The 20044-nt window shown below is 36.1% G+C and overlaps 2 protein-coding genes across 7 annotated transcripts in view; both read left to right on the top strand.

Moving 5' to 3' along the window:
* The window catches only part of LOC130705808 (leucine-rich repeat-containing protein 37A3-like), a 651297-nt gene that overhangs the window by 233935 nt on the left and 397318 nt on the right, over positions 1 to 20044 (top strand). The window lies entirely within an intron of this gene.
* Positions 10790 to 11310, top strand: LOC130705813 (FAU ubiquitin-like and ribosomal protein S30). Its single transcript, XM_057535158.1, has one exon. The coding sequence runs from the start codon at positions 10848 to 10850 to the stop codon at positions 11247 to 11249; it is 402 nt and encodes a 133-aa protein (XP_057391141.1). The 5' UTR covers positions 10790 to 10847; the 3' UTR covers positions 11250 to 11310.

Here is a 20044-nt window from a genome sequence, read left to right as displayed (position 1 = left end):
CTTTGTACCTTTGAACCTCTGTGCATTTGTGCTGCCACACATGAATGAATTCTTCATGGGAGGAACAATAATACCCTGGCTTACAACAAGAGATCAGGAATCTTTTGAAGGGTCATGTGTACAGGATTTATGATCTGAGGTTATCAATGACCGTCAGATATCTGTCTTGCCCAACGAGAAATTATTACTAGTCTAGGTCTGGATACAAGGCTTTGTGATACATCTGCAAGGTTTTCTCCTTCATTTTTAAAATTTTTTGATAAAACTGGCATAAACAGGAAATACATGATCCCTGCCAATCATAATTAAAAGTTATGATCCTGCTAGTGTCTTAGTAACAGTACTCAAGGTTTGGAAGACTGTCTATCTCTAGCGCAAATCAGCCTACATCTTGCATACAGTTTATATAGTCAGACATACACAAAGCCTGTAAGAAATAATTTAAATATATTGCAAGAAAAAAAAAAGATGAAAATGAATCAAGAATAATGTCACATACTGGGCACAATGTTCTAGTTTTATTATGGCAATAGTCAGGACTTCTCCACAAGATGTGGTTGTTTTATTAGACCCTGCTGACCACTAACTGACAAAACTAGAGAAATGCCCATGGAATAATACAAGCAAAAAAAGAAGAGGCAAAAAGAAATAAAAATCACACAATATATCCTTTTGATTGTCTTTCCTTTTCTCCGAGCACAGACAGATTTTTCATTTGTTAGAAGTTGTGCATATGTGAAGAATAGAATCCTGCATGTCTTTATTTATTTATTACAATGGGGTTTTGCAGCCTTGGAACTATTGACATTTGGGGCCAAATAATTTGTTGTTGGGGGCTGCCCTGTGCATAGTATCATTTTTATCAGCATCTCTAACCACCACCCAATAGATGCCACTAGCATCCTTCTGCCCCCTAGTTGTGACAATCAAATTCTTCATACATTGCCAAATGTTCCCTGGGGTCAACAGGAAGAACCACTACATTACAAAATGAATTAGGGGTCTGATGTGAACAAAGAAATGTACTAAATAATTCATTTTCCCATTTTCTCTATGCTTTTATCTTTGTATCTATGTATGAAGCACGGGAGACTGTATATGTGTATCTCGCAGATGCAATTCTTACCTTATCTCATTCAATCCTCCCAAATATTCTTTAAGCAGAATGCATCCTCCTACATTCTCTTCATGCTGAAACTAAGGTTCAGAGAAATTAAGTAACTTGCTTAAATATAAACTATAATAGGAAGAGTCAAGATAAAACTCAATACTCTCATATAAAACTCTAACAAATTGTGAACATTTTGATTAAATATAATCAAATGTGATACCTAAGTTTTACAACTTTTAAGTTTTACAACTTTTTTACGACTTATCCTTTTACATTCCAAGTCAACTCTACACACAATAAAAGTCTCTCGTGCACATAAAGTATTGAATATATTTTTAAAGCTCTTTCAGGTCATGTTTTCCTTATAACCTTCAAAACAACCCTGTAACAGCATAGCAGGGGTTCTTATGCTCATTTTATAGCTGTAGAAACTGAGGGTCAGGAACATTAAATGACTTACCTAAGAACTTATAGTTTGTATGTGACAGAAAGTGGATTCATCTAATATATACATATGCACATATACATATGTGTGGATATCTGTCTGAATATGATGACAACTGGACAGGCCTCTACATATTAATTTTGAGCTCATTTCACCGCATCCCAGGATTCCAGGAAAGGGTAAAGGAATTTTTTGTTCTTCTTTACCTAGTAAGCATTAGAACTGTATTTGCTCATACACTTTTCTCTTAAAATTAGATTTCTCATTTCTTGATCATAGGGGAGGGAGGGAATGTGATTATCTTTGCTTCAATATAAATCATATTAAATGACCATAAATATACACAAACCCTAATCTAGAACTGAAGATTTCATGGAGATGATAGAGGAGTATGGAGAAGAAGTGAGAGAAAAGCGTTGGGGTGAAGGATGAAAATAATCGACTAAGTATAATCTAGTAAGACTGGAAGGTTAACAATGAAGTCTATGGGGGATATAGCCAGACCCTTGGGTGGGATACATGAGAGGAACTTCCATGGTTTGGCTCTAGAACGAATCCATTTGGCAGTATAAATCAAGGGAAAATTCAGAAACCAAAGAGTTTTCTTGGAGAAATATGCAGAAGTATTTAAATGGGAAAAGTGCAAGAAGGTTAACTAGGAGATTTACTGCAGGAGTACAAGCATATAATGATCAATGCAGGGAGAGACTGAAATAATCCAAAATTTTACTTTTTTCACCTGAATTTTCAATCATCATTCAGTATTGTACCTTGAAGTTTAATGGGTACAACTACTTCATGTTTTAGGGAAGACTCTTCTATAAATGTCACTGAGTTGAAGGTGGTCACTGATACTGTTCCAATCTTCTATATCCTTACTGGTTTTCTATTTGTTCTATCAAATATTGAGAGAGCAGTATGGGGATCTCTGATTATATTGTAGATTTGTCTATTTCTCTGTATAGCTTTATAATTTTTGATTCATGTAATTCGAAGCTCTGTTATTGGTGTATAAATGTTTAGCAAAGAATTGGCTCCTTTATAATTATGAAATGAACTTCTTTGTGATAACATTTGCTCTGAAATCTACTGATCTTAATATTATATAATAATAATTAACATTAATATCCACCTTTCCTTTGGTTAGTGTTAGAACGGTATGTCTTTTTCTATTGTTTTATTTTAACCTATTTGTGTCCTTATAAAGAGTATTTCTGGCAGCCAGCATATAGTTGGGTCTTGTTTTTAACCTATGGGCTATTTATTGTTTGCATTTAATTTAAATATTTATATGATTAATTTTATATCTATCAATTTATTACTTCTTTTTGTATATGCCCCCTCTGTTTAGGGTTCCTTTTCCCCTCTTTTTCTGCCTTCTTTTGGATTAATGCAATTTTTTTTTCTGATTCCATTCTATCTCCATTTGGGGAGCTTATTAGCTATAACTCTTTGTTTCATTATTTTAGTGGTTTCTTTTGGGTTTATAGCATCCATCCTAACCTTTCAAACATCTATCTTCAAGTGATATACCACTTCATGTCTAACATAAGAAACTTATAGTAGTATACTTATATTTCTCCCCTCCTGAAATTTGTGTTCTTGTTGTCATGTAATGTGCTTCTATATGTTATTATTTTTGTCTAAACAGTCAATTGTGTTTTAAAGAGATTTAAATAAAGGGAACTAGCTTGTATTTTTACCCATGTAGTTATCATTTCCAGTGTTCTTTGTTCCTTTGTCTAGAGGTAGATTTCCAAATGGTACAATTTTCTTCTGTCTGAAGGACATCTTTATAATGTTTCTTAGAATGTGAGCCTGTTGGTGACTAATTCTTTCAGCTTTTTTATGTCGGAAAAAGTATTTCTATTTTTATGGATTTTTTGCTGGAATAGAATTCTAGGTTTTACCTTTGTGTGTGTGTGTGTGTGTGTGTGTGTGCATGCACACAATGTGTGCTTTTAAGATTTTCTCTTATAACTGGTTTTGAGAAATTTGACTATGATCTGCCTTGGTGTTACACTTGGAGTTTACTGAGCTTCTTGGATCTGTGCATTTTTAATTTTAATCAAATTTTGAAATTAGTCAGCCATTATTTTTTAAAATACATTTTTCTGTATACTGTCCAACTTCCAGAATAATAATTGCATGTATATTAGGTTAGTTTAACCTATCTCACAACTTACTGGTAATTTTGTTTTTAATTCTGTTTCTCTGTTTTCTTTTTTAAGAATAATTGTTATTGCCATGTCTTCAAATTCACTGCTCATTTTTTCTGAAATATCTAATCTTCATCTATGGCCATACCACCCTGAAGGCGCCCAGTCTTGTCTGAAATAGCTAATCTTACATAACTTCCAGCCACTGTATGTTTCTCCTCAGACATTATAATTTTCATCTGTAGAAATTTGATTTATATTTTTACATCTTCAATATCTCCACCTATCTTTGGGTTCATATAAAGTACAGTTATAGTAACCATCTTCATGTTCTTCCCAGCTAAATCTAATACTTGTGTTACTTCTGGATCTCTTTCAATTAATTTATTTATCTTCTAATTATAGATTTCCTCTTTTTTTTGCATGCCTGATAATCTTATTGTATACTAAACATGGTGGATTTTACTTTGTTGAGTGCTGGATGTTTCTCTATTCCCATATATATGATTAAGCCTAATTCTTAACAAAGAATTAGACTTAATAATAGTTCAGAAACTTGGAATCAGTTTCGTCCTTCTGGGTCTTACTTTTATTATTTCTTATGTATAACTTGTCAATGCTCAGTGTAAGGCTATTTCCCTGTGTATTGTAGCCAATGCCCCATGAATTATAAAGATTCCCAATCTGGCTGCTGGGAACAAGCACTACTCTAAACCTCTATAAATGCCAGGCTCTGTTAACGTTTATCTTTCTGGGTGGTCATTTCCCAGTTTCAGGTGGTCTCCTCTTGTGCGTGTGCTGATACACATTGGGGACCCTTGCAGATATGTGTACTTTTCTCTGTATGTATCTCTCTCATCAGTTCCCCTGTCCTGTGAACTTTATCCATCATCAAATCCTATATTCTCCGCCCTGCCTCTTCAATTCAAGGAGACAGCTGCATGCTGCCTGGGTTTTACTGCCTGCACTGTTGTCTGGAAAGTTTCTCAAGGCAATAAGCTCGGCCAACAGCAGGGCTTTCTTGTTTGCTTGCCAACACTCAGGACTGATGCATTTGTTGTCTGATGTCCTATGTCTTGAAAAACTTTTATTTCAACTATTTTATTTGTTTTATGATTGTTTCAGGTCAAAAGTAAATTCGGTCCCTGTTATATCATCTTTTAAAGATTTTTTTAATTTTTATTTTTTTATTTTTATTTTTTTGGTTGAGTTGGGTCTTCGTTGCTGTGTGCGGGCTTTCTCTAGATGTGGTGAGTGAGGGCTACTCTTCGTTGTGGTGCGTGGGCTTCTCATTGCAGTGGCTTCTTTCTTGTTGTGGCATGCAGGCCCTAGAGCGTGCTGGCTTCAGTAGTTGTGGCACATGGGCTTAGTTGCTCTGTGGCATGTGGGATCTTCCCAGACCAGAGCTTGAACCCGTGTCCCCTGCCTTGGCAGGTGGATTCTTAACCACTGAGCCACCAGTAGTCCTTGTTATATCATCTTTATTAGAAGCAGAAGTATCATCCGTCAGTTTCAGGTTCAAATGTCACCACCTCCGATAAGGCTTGCTATGAACTTTCCCTCTTTGTTTGCCTCATGTCACCATCTATTCCATCTCTTCTATAATTCCTTCATATCGACTCTCGCAATTTGTAATCATTTTTTAATTATTTGTTAAAATAATTAAATACCTCTTCTCTTTTTCCTCTCTTGACTACACAATTTCATTCATCACAGCATGGACTTCTAGAATCCCAGAAATTATGTGCATGGCACATAATAATTGCCCCTTAAATATTGGTTGAATAAATGAGTACATCTCAATCATGTTTTTCTCTCTCCGACTTGTATTTGCCTATCTTATTATTTAAAATTTAACATTCTATGCGTGCACTGTACACTGAGGAATTTTTCTGAGCAGAACACTGGGTTAAACAAAGAGGCAAATAGCATTTCCCTGGGCCTCTTCTTTGCAACAGAGTCACCCAGCTGGCAGATCTGCATTCAGAAGCAGGTTACAAAACTGAATACTTGTCCCTGGAAAGCTTTCTAGGTGTATATTGTATGAGTACCACCCTTGCTGCTGCCTTCCTTCCTGCAGCACTGCTCCCTGAATTGTGTACTTGAAACGGGTTTGCTTTAGTGGGAAGTGGAAAATAAGCAGGAGACTACTGAGAGGTAAACATGGCAAGGTAGACTCTCCTAGTAATGACACAGGAAGTGACATATGTCACCTCCTACTGTGACCTTTTTCTCCCTCCAGCAACACATATTACTCTGAAAAACGAACATAGTTAAAAGGAGAAAAAAATTGAGCCATCAACGTGGGACACTGCTTAGTGGCAACCAGCTTGTTTACATCCCTTTCTCCAGCGTGAAATGCTGCTGGACTTTCTGATTTAGTTCCCTTGCTTTCCTTTGAATCAGAGAACTCCAAATCTAGCGTTAATTTGGAGATGATAACCCTCTTCTCAAACTTCCTACATTTATTGAAATTATGCTATACTTAAATGGAGGGAGAGAAAGCAATAATTACTAAGCACTTACCAATTTCTAACGACCCTGATGGATCCTTTGATTTTGGGAGATAGAGACATGTGAAACAGATTTATGGAGGTCACAGTCTGATTGGATTAAATAGACGAGGTAGTACTAAAAACTTGATGGACATTTCTATGTGATAAACAGACAAAGTATTAGAGGATGAGAATAGACATGCTATGGACTCTGAGGACACAGCATATAATAGCGGGGCCTGAAGAAAATATTGTATTGGAAATTGTTTAGTAACAGTGGTTATATGGATACAGACACATTAAGAAAATCCTGATGTAGTAGAAATAGCATGGGTCACAGAGTCAGACAAATTTGGTCAGATGGGGAAACTAATACTCAGTGAAGTTAAGTATGATACCTGAGGTCACACAGCTGGCAAGTATAAGAGTAAGGATTTGAAGCCAGGTCTCTGAGATCTAAAAGGTGAGCCTCTTTGTTCTACCAGATTACCTGTAAATAGCAATCTTTGTGTTTTTAGAAGAATTTCCTCTTTTTGTAGTATAGGCTAGGTGATCAAGCTGTGTTAAATTCCTGGTGTTTATGTGGTCAGAAATATGTGCAGTTGAGTGACTTAAAAATCAACACCCAGAAGAGAGTGGACCTTTCTACCATGCTTCTTATACTGAGACTTCCATCAGCAAGTGATTTCCTTGCTTTTTAATTTAATGCTAACTCTGTTCAAGCAGAAAACAGATTTGAAGATGATGAAAAATGCACCGCTTTATTTTCCTAAGGTCTTCCCTGCACAGTAGACCTTGAACAAAACTAATTTTATAAGGAGAGACAAACAACCAAGTTAATCTTCAAATGCAAAAATTTATTGTTTTTTTCCCTAAATTATTTTACTAAGTATTGATTCCTTGATTCTTATTATTCGTCTTTAAATCACAAGGCTCAGTGTAGAATTTGCTTACATTCTGATAACAAAATTCATAATCAAAAGGGAAGAGGAAAATAATCCCACCATGGTGCATGTAATTTTTCTGTCCAAGGGAACCTTGTAAATTGCTGATAAAAATAAATTGTAGTGAATGAGAAAATCATAAAATATCAAAGGATTCTTAGTGATAACTTGGTCCAATTATTACTTTTATTATTATTTTCCACTCCCAAGGTAGGGAAAGATTGGTTTTCTGAGAAGGAGTAATTTGATTGCAGTTTTTCCACATGGGTACCATATTTTGGAAGATTTTTCAATGTAATAACATTACTGACAAATAATGGTTATACTGAAGTTGATCAATTTAGAAATGGGGAAATGTGCAGAGTTGGTGATCATTAGTAACAACAACAACCAAAACAATTCTCTGAGGTCCAAATTATTCTTGACCTTCAAGGAACCTAGAAAGTCTAAGGGAGTGATTTCTATCATTGGTTTTAGTGGGTTCTATGGTAGTGTATCCCCTCAAAGGAAGCTGAAAGAATAAAAGACAGTTGAGCCCTTTTTAGAATAAAGAGAATAGAAAAAAATTAGGCTGAGACCAAATCGAACTTCAAGGCCATAGAAAGAAATCTCAGAAATACATTAAAATGGAACTGAGAATTAAGAGCATATGGAGGTCAGAGGTGTGGATAAGCTTAGAATAGAAGAAGGCTGTGATTTAGCAAGATACCTGTGTAAAATCAATGGATTGCTCATTGCTGGTGTACCTTGACTACTTGGTGTTTCATAAGTAAAATAGCTTTAATGTCTGGGGAGAAGGACAAATAGAAGCCTATAAAACATTTCCAATCTTTATATGTTTTTCTTGGGCTCCCAAATGTTTTAAAAATTACAAAAGATGTATCCTTTAGCCTTGATTTCCTGTACCTTCAGAAAAATTTGCAAGAAGCAGGACCATTTTACTATAATGGTATCAATTTTCAATACTCATATGGTGGCTTTGTAAGCAGATAGGGTAGGGGATCCCTGGAAAAAGAGAACTAGGCACAGCTTTCTTGACATAAAAGAAGCCATTTTTGGCCTAAGCCTGGCCACAGTGCTTGTCCTTGAATAGGTCTCAGTAATTAAGGATCTTAAGGGAAGGGAGGGAATGCAGGAACAGAGGAAAAGCAGTTAAGAAACAAAAGTTCAGTGGTAAAACAGTCCTAGTTCCTCCTCAAAGGATGTACATAGCAACCTGAGAGTTCTGAAGGAACTAGGGCCCGCAGGTGGAGGATGGTAACTACATGCTGACACCCGAGAATGGTCCAAATCTAAGGAATGATGATGTTCACCTTTTCTGACCCTCGTGACTTCAATCAACTAAAGCTTGGACTCTGTCAACCTTTGCCCAGATTCTATGCTTATTTCTCCTCTGCTCAAGCCCCTTCACGAATATGTATGTATCTTTAGCTTAAAACTGCCCCAATTTTGCTGTTCATGGAGACACTGCTTTGGGAAAGATCGCCGGTGTTCGCCTTACTTGCTGCAAGTAATAAATCCTTCCTCCTCCTGCTCTTTGGCTTGATTGTGTCTTTTGGCTCTATACCCACCAAGAGGCGAACCCAGTTTTCGGGTAACATCTTCATCTTTGAAACAGCATAGAATACATGCTTTCCAACTCAAAGTCTACAGTATTCTCTATTATCTTATAATAAGGTCACTTAACTCATATATATCATTATATAATTTAATAATTTAAATAATTTGTCTGGGCTCTGAGGCATTTAAGTTTGCCATCTAATTTAAATCGTTATGGCATTTGAATTTTAAGGTAGTATTTCTTAAGCTTTAAGGGGCACCTAGGACCTTGCTGAGGTGCAGATTGAGATTCAGTAGACTTGGCAATTCTAATCAATTTCCAGGTAATGCCAGTACTGATGGTACCCAGGCCATACTTTAAGTAATGAGAGCTTAAAGCAAATGTCTTCCTCTGGGACTGGAGAAAAGGGCTTATGTGAAACTAGTTTGTTTGGTAATGGGATACCAAGGAATAAGAGTACAAGGCAGGTAAGAGAAACAGAGAAGGCCTGAAAGCCAATACAATCATATATTATCAAGTTGGCCGCCAGGATGGGTAATGTCAGGGAGGAAGAAATTTGCCTCTACCCTTCTAGGTTCTTCTGGCTGGTCTAAGAATTAAATTAGCATGAGAGAGATAAACAGGAAAAAATCAAACAAAAATTTAATAATATGTACACATGTAACTCACCAAAATGGCCAAAGCCCTCATCTTAAATACCATTCTCAGCTAAAGGCAAAAGAGGCTAAAGATGTTGAGGGTGGAGAGAGTCAGTTAAGGGAGGCTACAAAGAAAAGCACAGTAAACTAGGGCAAAGTTGTTATTCAGGTTTAAGTCAATGCCTTCTCTCTTGATAAGAGTATCTAGATTTAGTCAACTTCTTCTTCCTGGTACAGCAAGGGAGATTTCTCTTATAAATGTAAATGTTTCCTACAACAAGGTAACTCCTACTTAGTTTTCAGAGTTTTTCCAATATCTTCTGTTTCTTAGAAAATAATCAGCTTAAAGCAATTAATATGCCAAAGAGACATATTTTGGGATGGCAAATTCTGCTCCCCTACAGTAACTAATGATAAATCCTACTGGGAACTCTTAAAGAGTTTTATGAAATACATATCACAATTTCCTGCCTGGGGATAAAAGAAGGAATATTTACCCATCCAAGCTTACTCCGATTGGTCAAAAGATGCAATAGGTTTTATTATGATTGGTTGGTGCCTTGAGACTGAGAGCTTGGCCACAAAGCTCATGTCTCTTTGAGGCAAAAGACAGATGGTCCCTTGGCACTCTGCCACACTGCTTCCCCCAAAGCCAAGTCATGACTTTACCATTCTAATGGTAAAAGCATAGGCACACTCTTGGACAATAAGTGTCTGGGGAGAAGATAAGTATTACTGCATTTTCACTTTCATATTACTGGATGGCCTTTAAGGGACCAGTAAAAGTAATTGTGGCTTTTTCTTCTCCTAGAATTTCTGTGGCCCCTCCAGTGACCTCTAGTTTATGAAGTGGTTGCTAGTTAGTAGAGAATCAGACCCAATTCCTCTTCCCACTGTTTAAGAGAAAACCATATCCTACAGTAGGTTAATTGTACAATACAAAGATCCCCTGCCAGACAGCTATAGAAGAAATCTCTCTTGTTTGGAGGCCCTTTAGCAATCTTGAAGATGCTATGGAGTGAGGCTATGCCTCTCTCCTAAGGAAGTCTAAGAGATCATCACCATTACCATAATATCGGCTATAGAAAACAAGTACCTCTGGGTTCTAGGCAGCCCGCTTTTTCACTTTTCTTATTATAGTTCTAAAATTTGAGTGGAATGACAACCTATTAAAACAGTGGCATTCCGCAACTAATTAGAATGTTTCCAAAGCTTTAGATTATGTAATAAACATTCACATCAGAATTCATTGTCTTGCTCAGGTTAGGGCTGATAACTTGAATTCTCTGCTCAACTGTGATGCCTGCATTATTTTTCCCCTAGGGTGACAAAGGTTACTGAAACCTGGGGGGAGTTTTAAAGTGTCAGTAGCACACAGACAGCTTCACTCATGAATTCCTATCTGTTCTGGAGTTTGAGACTCAAAAACCTTTGGCTCTTTCTCGACTCCATCTTCGCGGTAGCGGCAGCGGTATCCGCGGTTCAGTCGCCAATATGCAGCTCTTTGTCCGCGCCCAGGAGCTACACACTCTCGAGGTGACCGGCCAGGAGACGGTCGCCCAGATCAAGGCTCATGTAGCCTCGTTGGAGGGCATCGCTCCAGAAGATCAAGTCCTGCTCATGGCAGGCACGCCCCTAGAGGATGAGGCTTCCCTGGGCCAGTGTGGGGTGGAGGCTCTGAGCACTCTGGAAGTAGCCGGCCGCATGCTTGGAGGTAAAGTCCATGGTTCCCTGGCCCGAGCCGGGAAAGTAAGAGGTCAGACACCGAAGGTGGCCAAACAAGAGAAAAAGAAGAAGAAGACGGGCCGGGCCAAGAGGTGTATGCAGTACAACCGGCGCTTTGTCAATGTTGTGCCTACCTTTGGCAAGAAGAAGGGCCCCAATGCCAACTCTTAAATCTGTTGTCATCTTGGCTTTCTCTAATAAAGTCACTTAGCCCAAAAAAAAAAAAAAAAAACCTTTGGGATTCAATGGAGAATCAAATTACCTACATTTGGCAAGAGGCCATACTATGTAGAGGAAAGAGCTTTGGCCTAAGTCTGAGAATAAATTTTCTAGATTCTTGAGTTGAATTCCAGCTACTCTTCCAAACAAAAGGTATGGCTTTAGACTTATTCCTTTGATGATAAAACTTCAGTTCCCACATATTAAAACAAGAAAAATATTATTATTCTCATTCCTATCTCAGGATTATCAAGGGAAACAAACGTTTTAGTTTTTGTCTCTATCACACAATAGGTGTGAAGATAACACGAAAAGATGGCAGGCACTTTATAGCCATAAAAGGACCACACAAGGGGTTGTTTTGGTAAATCACAAAGGTGGCAATGTATGTTTTCAGTTCTTTCATTATACCCTATAACTGATATCACTTTCCTTTCAATGTCCTTTTTATTACATCATAGTCACATTTCACTATTTTGAAAGGTCTTTTCACCCAGCTAGCTCTCTAGTAAGAAATCAATAATCCAAAAAAGCATTGATAATGTTGTTAATTATGATGATGATATAATACTTTGCATGTGAATATTACAATTTAAAAATAATAAGAGTGGGAAAAAAAATAATATGTGTGGAATTCCCTGGCAGTACAGTGGTTAGCACTCTGTGCTTCCACTGCAGGAGGCACAGATTCGATCCCTGGTTGGGAAATTAAGATCCTGCATGTTGCATGGCATGGCCAAAAAAATTTAAAAAAATAAATACATTTAAAAAAATAAATAAAAATAATATGAGTATCTACTATTGCTAACAATGACCACATTAAAAAAAAGCCTTCACTTTTCATTTTGTCCATGAAGCTCTAAAAGAATAGATCTCTTGATGTGACTCACATAGTAAGGTATGGTTAAAGAATTTGAACCAGGCATATAGGGCTCAAAACCCATTGCTCTTTCTATTATCACTATGATTGTTACCAAGACTGTCACCTCATAATAATAACTCTGCCCCTCCCTAGAACAGAAGCCAATTACTCTTTTCTAAGTTTCAGGAAGAAGCTGCAAAGAGAAAAAACAAACAGACAAACAAACAAAAAAAGAACAAAAAAACCAAGAACTGCTTAGAACCAGCTAGGCCCAAGATGGTGGAAGATTTAACTTCCTGTAGACCCTGAGACTCATTATACACTCATTGTAATACATTAACGTGTTAAATGACACACCAAGACAGCTGATGATTGCTGTGACAACAACCAGAAAAGCCCAAACAAGGACTGAAAAGATCTGCATTGGTTCCAGGTCCAAACCACTATTCTCTAATAACACATGAATATTCCTTCTACTCTTTCCAAATCCCTCCCTTTTACTTCAACCTTCCTATATATTTGGTGTCTCCCCTCTGAATTGGGTTGAGAAGTTGATTTGCAAACTAGGTTCCCCCTTCTCCATTCTTTGGGCATTGAATAAAGCTTGTGCTGTTCCAGTCTTGGCATCGGTTTCCTAATCCTAATGACAACAGCGGAGACATAAACAATCAAACAAACAAACAAAGGACACTAGAGGAAATAGCCTCTGGCTGACCAAATTACAGTCCAATCCTGACAAAATTACGTAAAACATCACACTAAAGCTTTATTTAACTCAGTTCTTATTACCTGATATGGCATATCTATCTTTCACCAAAATTATTACAAATCTTGTTAAAATGCAAGAAAAAACATAACCTGAAGACACAAACCAAGTATAAGAACCAGACACAAATAAAACACAGATGCTGTAATTGTCAACATCAAACATGAAATTTAAAATAACTATGATTAATATGCTATAAGGGTCTAATGAAAACGTAGACAGCATGTAAGAAAGTTAGCAGATGGGGTATGCATCCCCGAACAAAGAGAACCAGACCTAGCTTTCTTGACATAAGAGAAGCCATTTTGGGTCTAAGCCATTCTATGATCTAAGCCTGGCCACAGTGCTTGTCCTTGAACAGGTCTCAGTAATTAATGATCTTAAGGGAATAAAAGAATGCATGAACAAACAACTGTTATTAGGCAAGAGAAGTAACAATAGAAAAGATAGTATATCAGGTGTAAAGACTCCCAGTTCTGTTTCAATGGTAAAGATTAGCCTAATGTTCTCAACCACCAGATTAACTGGAACTGAAGGGATGATGATGTTGACCTCTTCTGACCCTCATGACTTCATTCAACTAAAGCTTGGACTCTGTCAAACTTTGACCCAATTTTATGCTGTATTCTCTGCTCAAGCCCCTTCGTGAATATGCATGTAACCTTAGCTTCAAACTGCCTCAGTTTTGCTGTTCTGGGAGACACTGCTTTGGGAAAAATCTTTAGTGTTCCTTTTACTTGCTGCAAGTAATAAACCCTTCCTTCTCCCGACCTTTGGCTTGATGTGTCTTTTGGCTCTACCCACTAAGAGAGGAACCCAGTTTTTCAGATGACAAGACTAGATGGGAAATATAAAATTATGTACCACAGAGACAGGACCGTACAAAATTAAAAAGACAAAAAATTAGAAATCAAAACAGTATAATAGGGCTTCCCTGGTGGCGCAGTGGTTGAGAATCTGCCTGCTAATGCAGGGGACACGGGTTCGAGCCCTGGTCTGGGAAGATCCCACATGCCACGGAGCAGCTGGGCCCGTGAGCCACAATTGCTGAGCCTGCGCGTCTGGAGCCTGTGCCCCGTGACGGGAGGGGCCGCGATAGAGAAAGGCCCGCGCACCGCGATGAAGAGCGGTCCCCGCACCGCGATGAAGAGTGGCCCCCGCTTGCCGCAACTGGAGAAAGCCCTCGCACGAACCGAAGACCCAACACAGCCAAAAATAAATAAATAAATAAATAAATAAATAAGAAAATCCTTTAAAAAAAAAAAAAAAAAAACAGTATAATAAAAATGAAGAATAACTTTGAGTTCATCAGTAAAATGGGTATAACTGAGGGTTGAATCAGAGATCTTAAGATAGGTCAATAGAAATCTCCCAAAATGAAATGCTAAAAATATAAAGGATGAAGGAAAAAAAAAAGAACAGAACATCTAAGACAATGGACGAATTTCAAAATGTGTAGCATACATGCAATTTAAATACTAAAAAGAGAAAAACAAGAATGTAGCAGAAGAAATATTTGAAGTAGTAATGACTGATAACTTTCCAAATGAATGACAAGCACCAATCTACAGACTCAGGAAAAAAAAAAAAAAGGTAAAGAAAATTCACTTGGGTATATCATATTATCATATTTAAATGATAGGAAACCAAAGACAAAGATAATATCTTGAAAAAAAATAAACCTATAGAGTCACAAGGATAACAATTATATTGGATATGTTGTCAGAAACCATGCAAGAAAGAAGAAAGTGGAATAAAATATTTGAAGTGTTAGGAAAAAACCCCCACCAACCTAGGATTCAATACCAGTGAAATTATCCTTCAAAAGTGAGGGAAAAATAAAAAGTCTGTCTTAGATAAACAAAAACTGGGGATCCCCTAGTGATCCAGGGGTTAGGACTCTGCGCTTCCACTGCAGGGGGCACGGGTTCGATCCCTGGTCAGAGAACTAAGATTCCGCATGCCACGTGGTACAGCCAAAAACAAAAACAAAACAAACAAGAAAACTGAAGAAATTAATCTGCAGCAGACTGTGCTGCTAAAATTATTTTTAAAAATTCTTCAGGGAGAATTTAAATAAAAAAGATCTGCAACTTGGATCTACAGCAAAAAAAGATGAAGCATCAGAAAAGAATAACTGAAAGAAAAATAAAGTCATTTATTTTTCTTATTCTTAATTAATTTAAAATATAATTGTTTCTTTAATTTAATAATAGTAACAACATATAAGTGATATAAATGACAGCAATGTCATATGGGTGAGAGAGAGGAGTTAAAAATACTCTTTTATAAGGCATCTGCACTATAGATAAAGTGGTATGATGTTATTAGAAGGTATATCTAGTTAAAAATATGTATTGCAAATTCTATGGTAACCACTAAAAGTTTTTAGAAGAAATATATTGATATGCTAAGAAAGTAGATAAAATAGAATCATATAAACTGATAAGTTAAAAGCCAAAAAAAAAAGGCATAAAAAGATAGAAGTGGTAAAAAAACAAAGACCAAGTGCAAAAAATGGAAAAAAAATTTAAAACTTGATAGATATTAATCTAAGCACATCAATCATCACTTTAAATGGGAACATTCTAAACATATCAGTATAAAGGCAAAGATTCTCTATAAAAAAATAACAAGGAGCCAAATATATGTTATCTACAAGAAACCAACTTAAATATACAGACTCAGATAGGTTAAGAGTAAAGGGATGGAGAAAAGATATACCATGGTTACAGTAACAAAAATAAAGCTGAAGCAGTCATTTATTTGCATACAAAGCATAGTTGAGAACACAAAAAATTGTCAGGAATAAATAGGGTGTTTATTTGGTGATAAAAGGGTTGATTCTCCAAAAAGACATTACAATTCTAAAAGCGTATGTACCTAACAACAGAGTGTTAAAATTTATGAAACGAAAACTAATAGAACTGTGAAGAAAAACAGACAAATCCACTATTATAGTCGGAGACTTCAACACACCTTTTTTAGAAATTGATAAATCAGGAAGGCAGAAAATCAGTAAGGATATAGTTGACTTTACCAGCACTATCAATCAACTTGATCTAATTAACTTTTATTCGAACATTCCATCTAGCAATAGCAAAATACACATTCCTTCCAAGCTCTCGTGGATCATTCAGCAACTTATAACACGTTATGGGCCATAAAACACACCTTAACAAACTTAAAAGAAAGAAACCATGTAAAGTATGTTCTCAGACCACAATTGAATTAAACTAAAAGTAAAAACCAGAAAGATAGTTAGAAAATTCCTACATATTTGGAGATTAAAAAACACATTTCTAAATAACACATACCTCAAAAAACAAGACTCAAGTTAATATATTATATTATGTAATATTATATATTATGTAATACAATATTATATTACATATTGTATTATATATACTATTACATATTATATACTACATACTAGGGATATTACATATAAATTAATACACATTGGACTAAGTGAAAATGGAAATACAACTTATCAAAATTTGTGAGATACAGCAAAAGCAGAGAGAGGGAAAAATTCGTAGCATTAAATGAATATATCAGAAAGGAAGAAAGATCTAAAATCAATAATGCAAGTTTCCACTTTAAGAAATTAGAGAAAAAGAGCAATTTAAACCTAAAATATCAAAAGAAAAGAAACAATATAAACTAAGAGTAGAAATAAATGACAAACAGGAAAACAGTAAAGAAAAGCAATGAAACTAAAAGCAGCTTCTTTGAAAAGATCAATGAAATTGATAAGCCTCAACCCTGGATAACCATGACTAAAAGAGAGACGATACACATTAGCGACATCAGAAACGAAAAAGGGGTCATCACTGGCCCTTTGACACTAAAATGATAACAATGGAATGCTACAAACAACTCTATGACTTCAAATTTGATAATTTAGATAAAATGAAACAATTTCTAGAAGGATACAAACTATCAAAACACAAACACCGATAGGATAAATACGTAATATGAATATGCCTATACCTATTAGAGGTATTCAAATAATTTATAACCTTTCAAAAAATAAAGCATAGGGACTTTCCTGGTGGCACAGTGGTTAAGAATCCGCCTGCCAACGCAGGGGACATGGGTTTGAGCCCTGGTCCAGGAAGATCCCACATGCTGCGGAGCAACTAAGCCCATGTGCCACAACTACTGAGCCTGCGCTCTAGAGCCTGCAAGCCACAACTACTGAGCCCACGCACCACAACTACTGAAGCCCGCGTGCCCTAGAGCCTGAGCTCTGTAACAAGAGAAGCCACCGCAATGAGAAGCCTGCACACCACAATGAAGAGTAGCCCCCGCTCGCCACACCTAGAGAAAGTCCGTGCACAGCAATGAAGACCAAACACAGCCAAAAAAAATAATAATAAAAAAAAAAAAAAAAAAAAAAGCATAACACCCAGATTGTTTCACTGGTGAATTCTATGAAACATGTAATGAAGAAAAATCCCAGTTCAATACAATCTCTTCCAGAAAATAGAAACAGAGGGGAAACTTTCTAAATCAGTCTATGAGACTGGCATTATTCCAATAAAAAAAACAAAATGAAGATGTATATGCACATCAATATTTCTTACAAACACAGATGCAAAAATTGTCAGTGAAATATAAGCAAATCAAACTCAACTCTCTCTCTCTCTCTCTCTCTCTCTATATATATATCTCATGACCAAGTGGGAGTCACTCCAGATATTCAAGGCTGATTCAACACTCATAAGTCAATCAGTGTATGAACCATGTTAACAGGATAAGGGGGAAAAATCATACGATCATATCAGTTGATGCAGACAAAGCATTTGACAAAATCCAACAATGTCATGAGAGAAACTCTTGGCAAGTTAGTAACGGGGGTGGGAATTCTTCAACTTAATGAAGAACATTCAAATAATCAAAATAAAACAAAAACAAAAACCTAAAGCTAATATCATAGTGGACAATGAGAGATTAGGTGTAAACACAGAAGAGGCAAGAAAGCCCTCTCTCATCAATCCTATTCAACATTGTACTGGATATCTTAGCTAGTTCAAATAAGACAAGAAAGGAACATAAAACGTAAATCATTGGAAAGGAAAATACATTGGAAAACTGTTCACAGATGAACTGACAAAATAACTTCTGAAAATAGTAAGCAAGCACAGGTGGTCCTTGACTTACAATGGGTGGAAACTTGACTTTACATGGTTGACTTTATGATGGTGTGAAAGTGATATGCATTCAGTAGAAACCATACTTTGAATTTTGAATTTTGATTTCTGCCCTAGTGATACGCAGCAAGATAATCTTTCATGATGCTGGGTAGCGGGAGCAAGCCCCAGCTCTCAGTCAGCCACTTGATCACAAGAGTAAACAGCCGATACCCTCACAACCATTCTGTACCCACACAACCATTGTTTTTCACTTTCAACTCAGCATTCAATAAATAACACGAGATATTCAACACTTCATTATAAAACAGGCTCTGTGTTAGATGATTTTTCCCAACTGTAGGCTAAATATAAGTGTTCTGAGCATTTTAAAGGTAGGTTAGGCTAAGCTATGACATTTGATAGGTTAGGTGTACAAAATACATTTTCAAATTGTGATATTTTCAACTTATGATGGCTTTATTGGGACATAACCCCATCATAAGTTGAGAAATATCTAGATAGCAAGGTCATTGAAAACAAGGTTAATATAAAAAAGTCAACTGCTTTCCTATATACCAGCACAAAAAATAGGAGTTTGACATCATCATCATCATCATCATCATCACAAAGTGCCATTTATAATAATACTAAAAATAAAACATAACAAAAATAAATCTAACAAATTATGTATATAATTTATATGCAGAAATATAACTGAAGAAAGAAATTAAAGTTATAAAGAAATGTAGAAATATTCTGCTTTCATGGATTAGAAGACTAAATATTGTTAAAATGCCAGTTCAATCAACTTTGATGCATAGATTCAACAAAATTCCAATCAAAATCCCAGTAAGTTATTTTGTAGATATTGACAAGATGATTCTAAAGTTCATATGGAAAGTCAAAAGACATAGAATAAGAAACACAATACTGAAGAAAAGAAAAGAAGACTAATGGCATTAAGATTTAATACAGAGCTTAAAGTAATGAAAAGAGGATGGTATTGGCAAATGAATAGAGACATAGATCAATAAAATAAAATAGGGAGTACAGAAATAGAACCACACAATATAGTTAACTCATCTTTGGCAAAGGAGCAAAGGCAATTCAATGGAGAAAGAATAATCTTTTAGAGAATAATGCTGGAAATATTGAATATCCATATTTCTAAAAGTAATCTACACACAGACCTTACACCTTTCACAAAAAAGTAACCTATTCTGAATAATAGATGTGGTTGTAAAATGCAAAATTATAAAATTTCTAGAAGAAAACATAGGAGAAAACTCTTGATGACTATCTTAGTCAGTTCAGGCTGCTATAATGAAAAACCCGGATGACTTAAACCAACAAATAAATGAAAAACACATTTATTTCTCATAGCTCTGGAGGCTAGGAAGTCCAAGATCAAGGTGCTGCTGCTAGATTCTGCACCCATAAGAAGCATTTTCTTGGTTTGCAGACAGCTTCCTTCTCGCTATCTCCTCACATGGCAGAGAGAAAGATCATGTCTCCCCTGTGTCTTTTTACAGTGGCATTAATCTCATTAATGAGGACTCTGCTCTCATGACTTAATTTTCTCCCAAAGACCCCAACTCCAAATACCATCATCATGGGCATTAGCGTTCAACACATGAATTTTGGAGGAAAATAAATATTCAGTCCATAGCAGTAACTTTGGGTTTGGTGATGACTTTTTAGATACAATATCAAAAACACAACCCATAAGAGAAAAACTTGATAATAACTTGGACTTTATTAAAATTAAAATTTCTGATGTGGGAAAGGCAGTGTTAAGAGAATAAAAAGACCAGCTACAGACTAGGAGAAAATGTTTGCAAAACAAGTATTTGATAAGTGACTGGTATCCAAAATATACAAAACCAGAACAAGACAACACAAACACAAAAACAAAACAAAACAAAAAAAACCCTCTTAAAACTCAACAATGTATAACAACAATAAGATACCACTACAC

This window comes from Balaenoptera acutorostrata, chromosome 20, assembly GCF_949987535.1.
Source record: "Balaenoptera acutorostrata chromosome 20, mBalAcu1.1, whole genome shotgun sequence".
Lineage (NCBI taxonomy): Eukaryota > Metazoa > Chordata > Mammalia > Artiodactyla > Balaenopteridae > Balaenoptera > Balaenoptera acutorostrata.
Note: the sequence above shows the minus strand (reverse complement) of the source record. Positions and strands in the feature narration are given on the sequence as shown.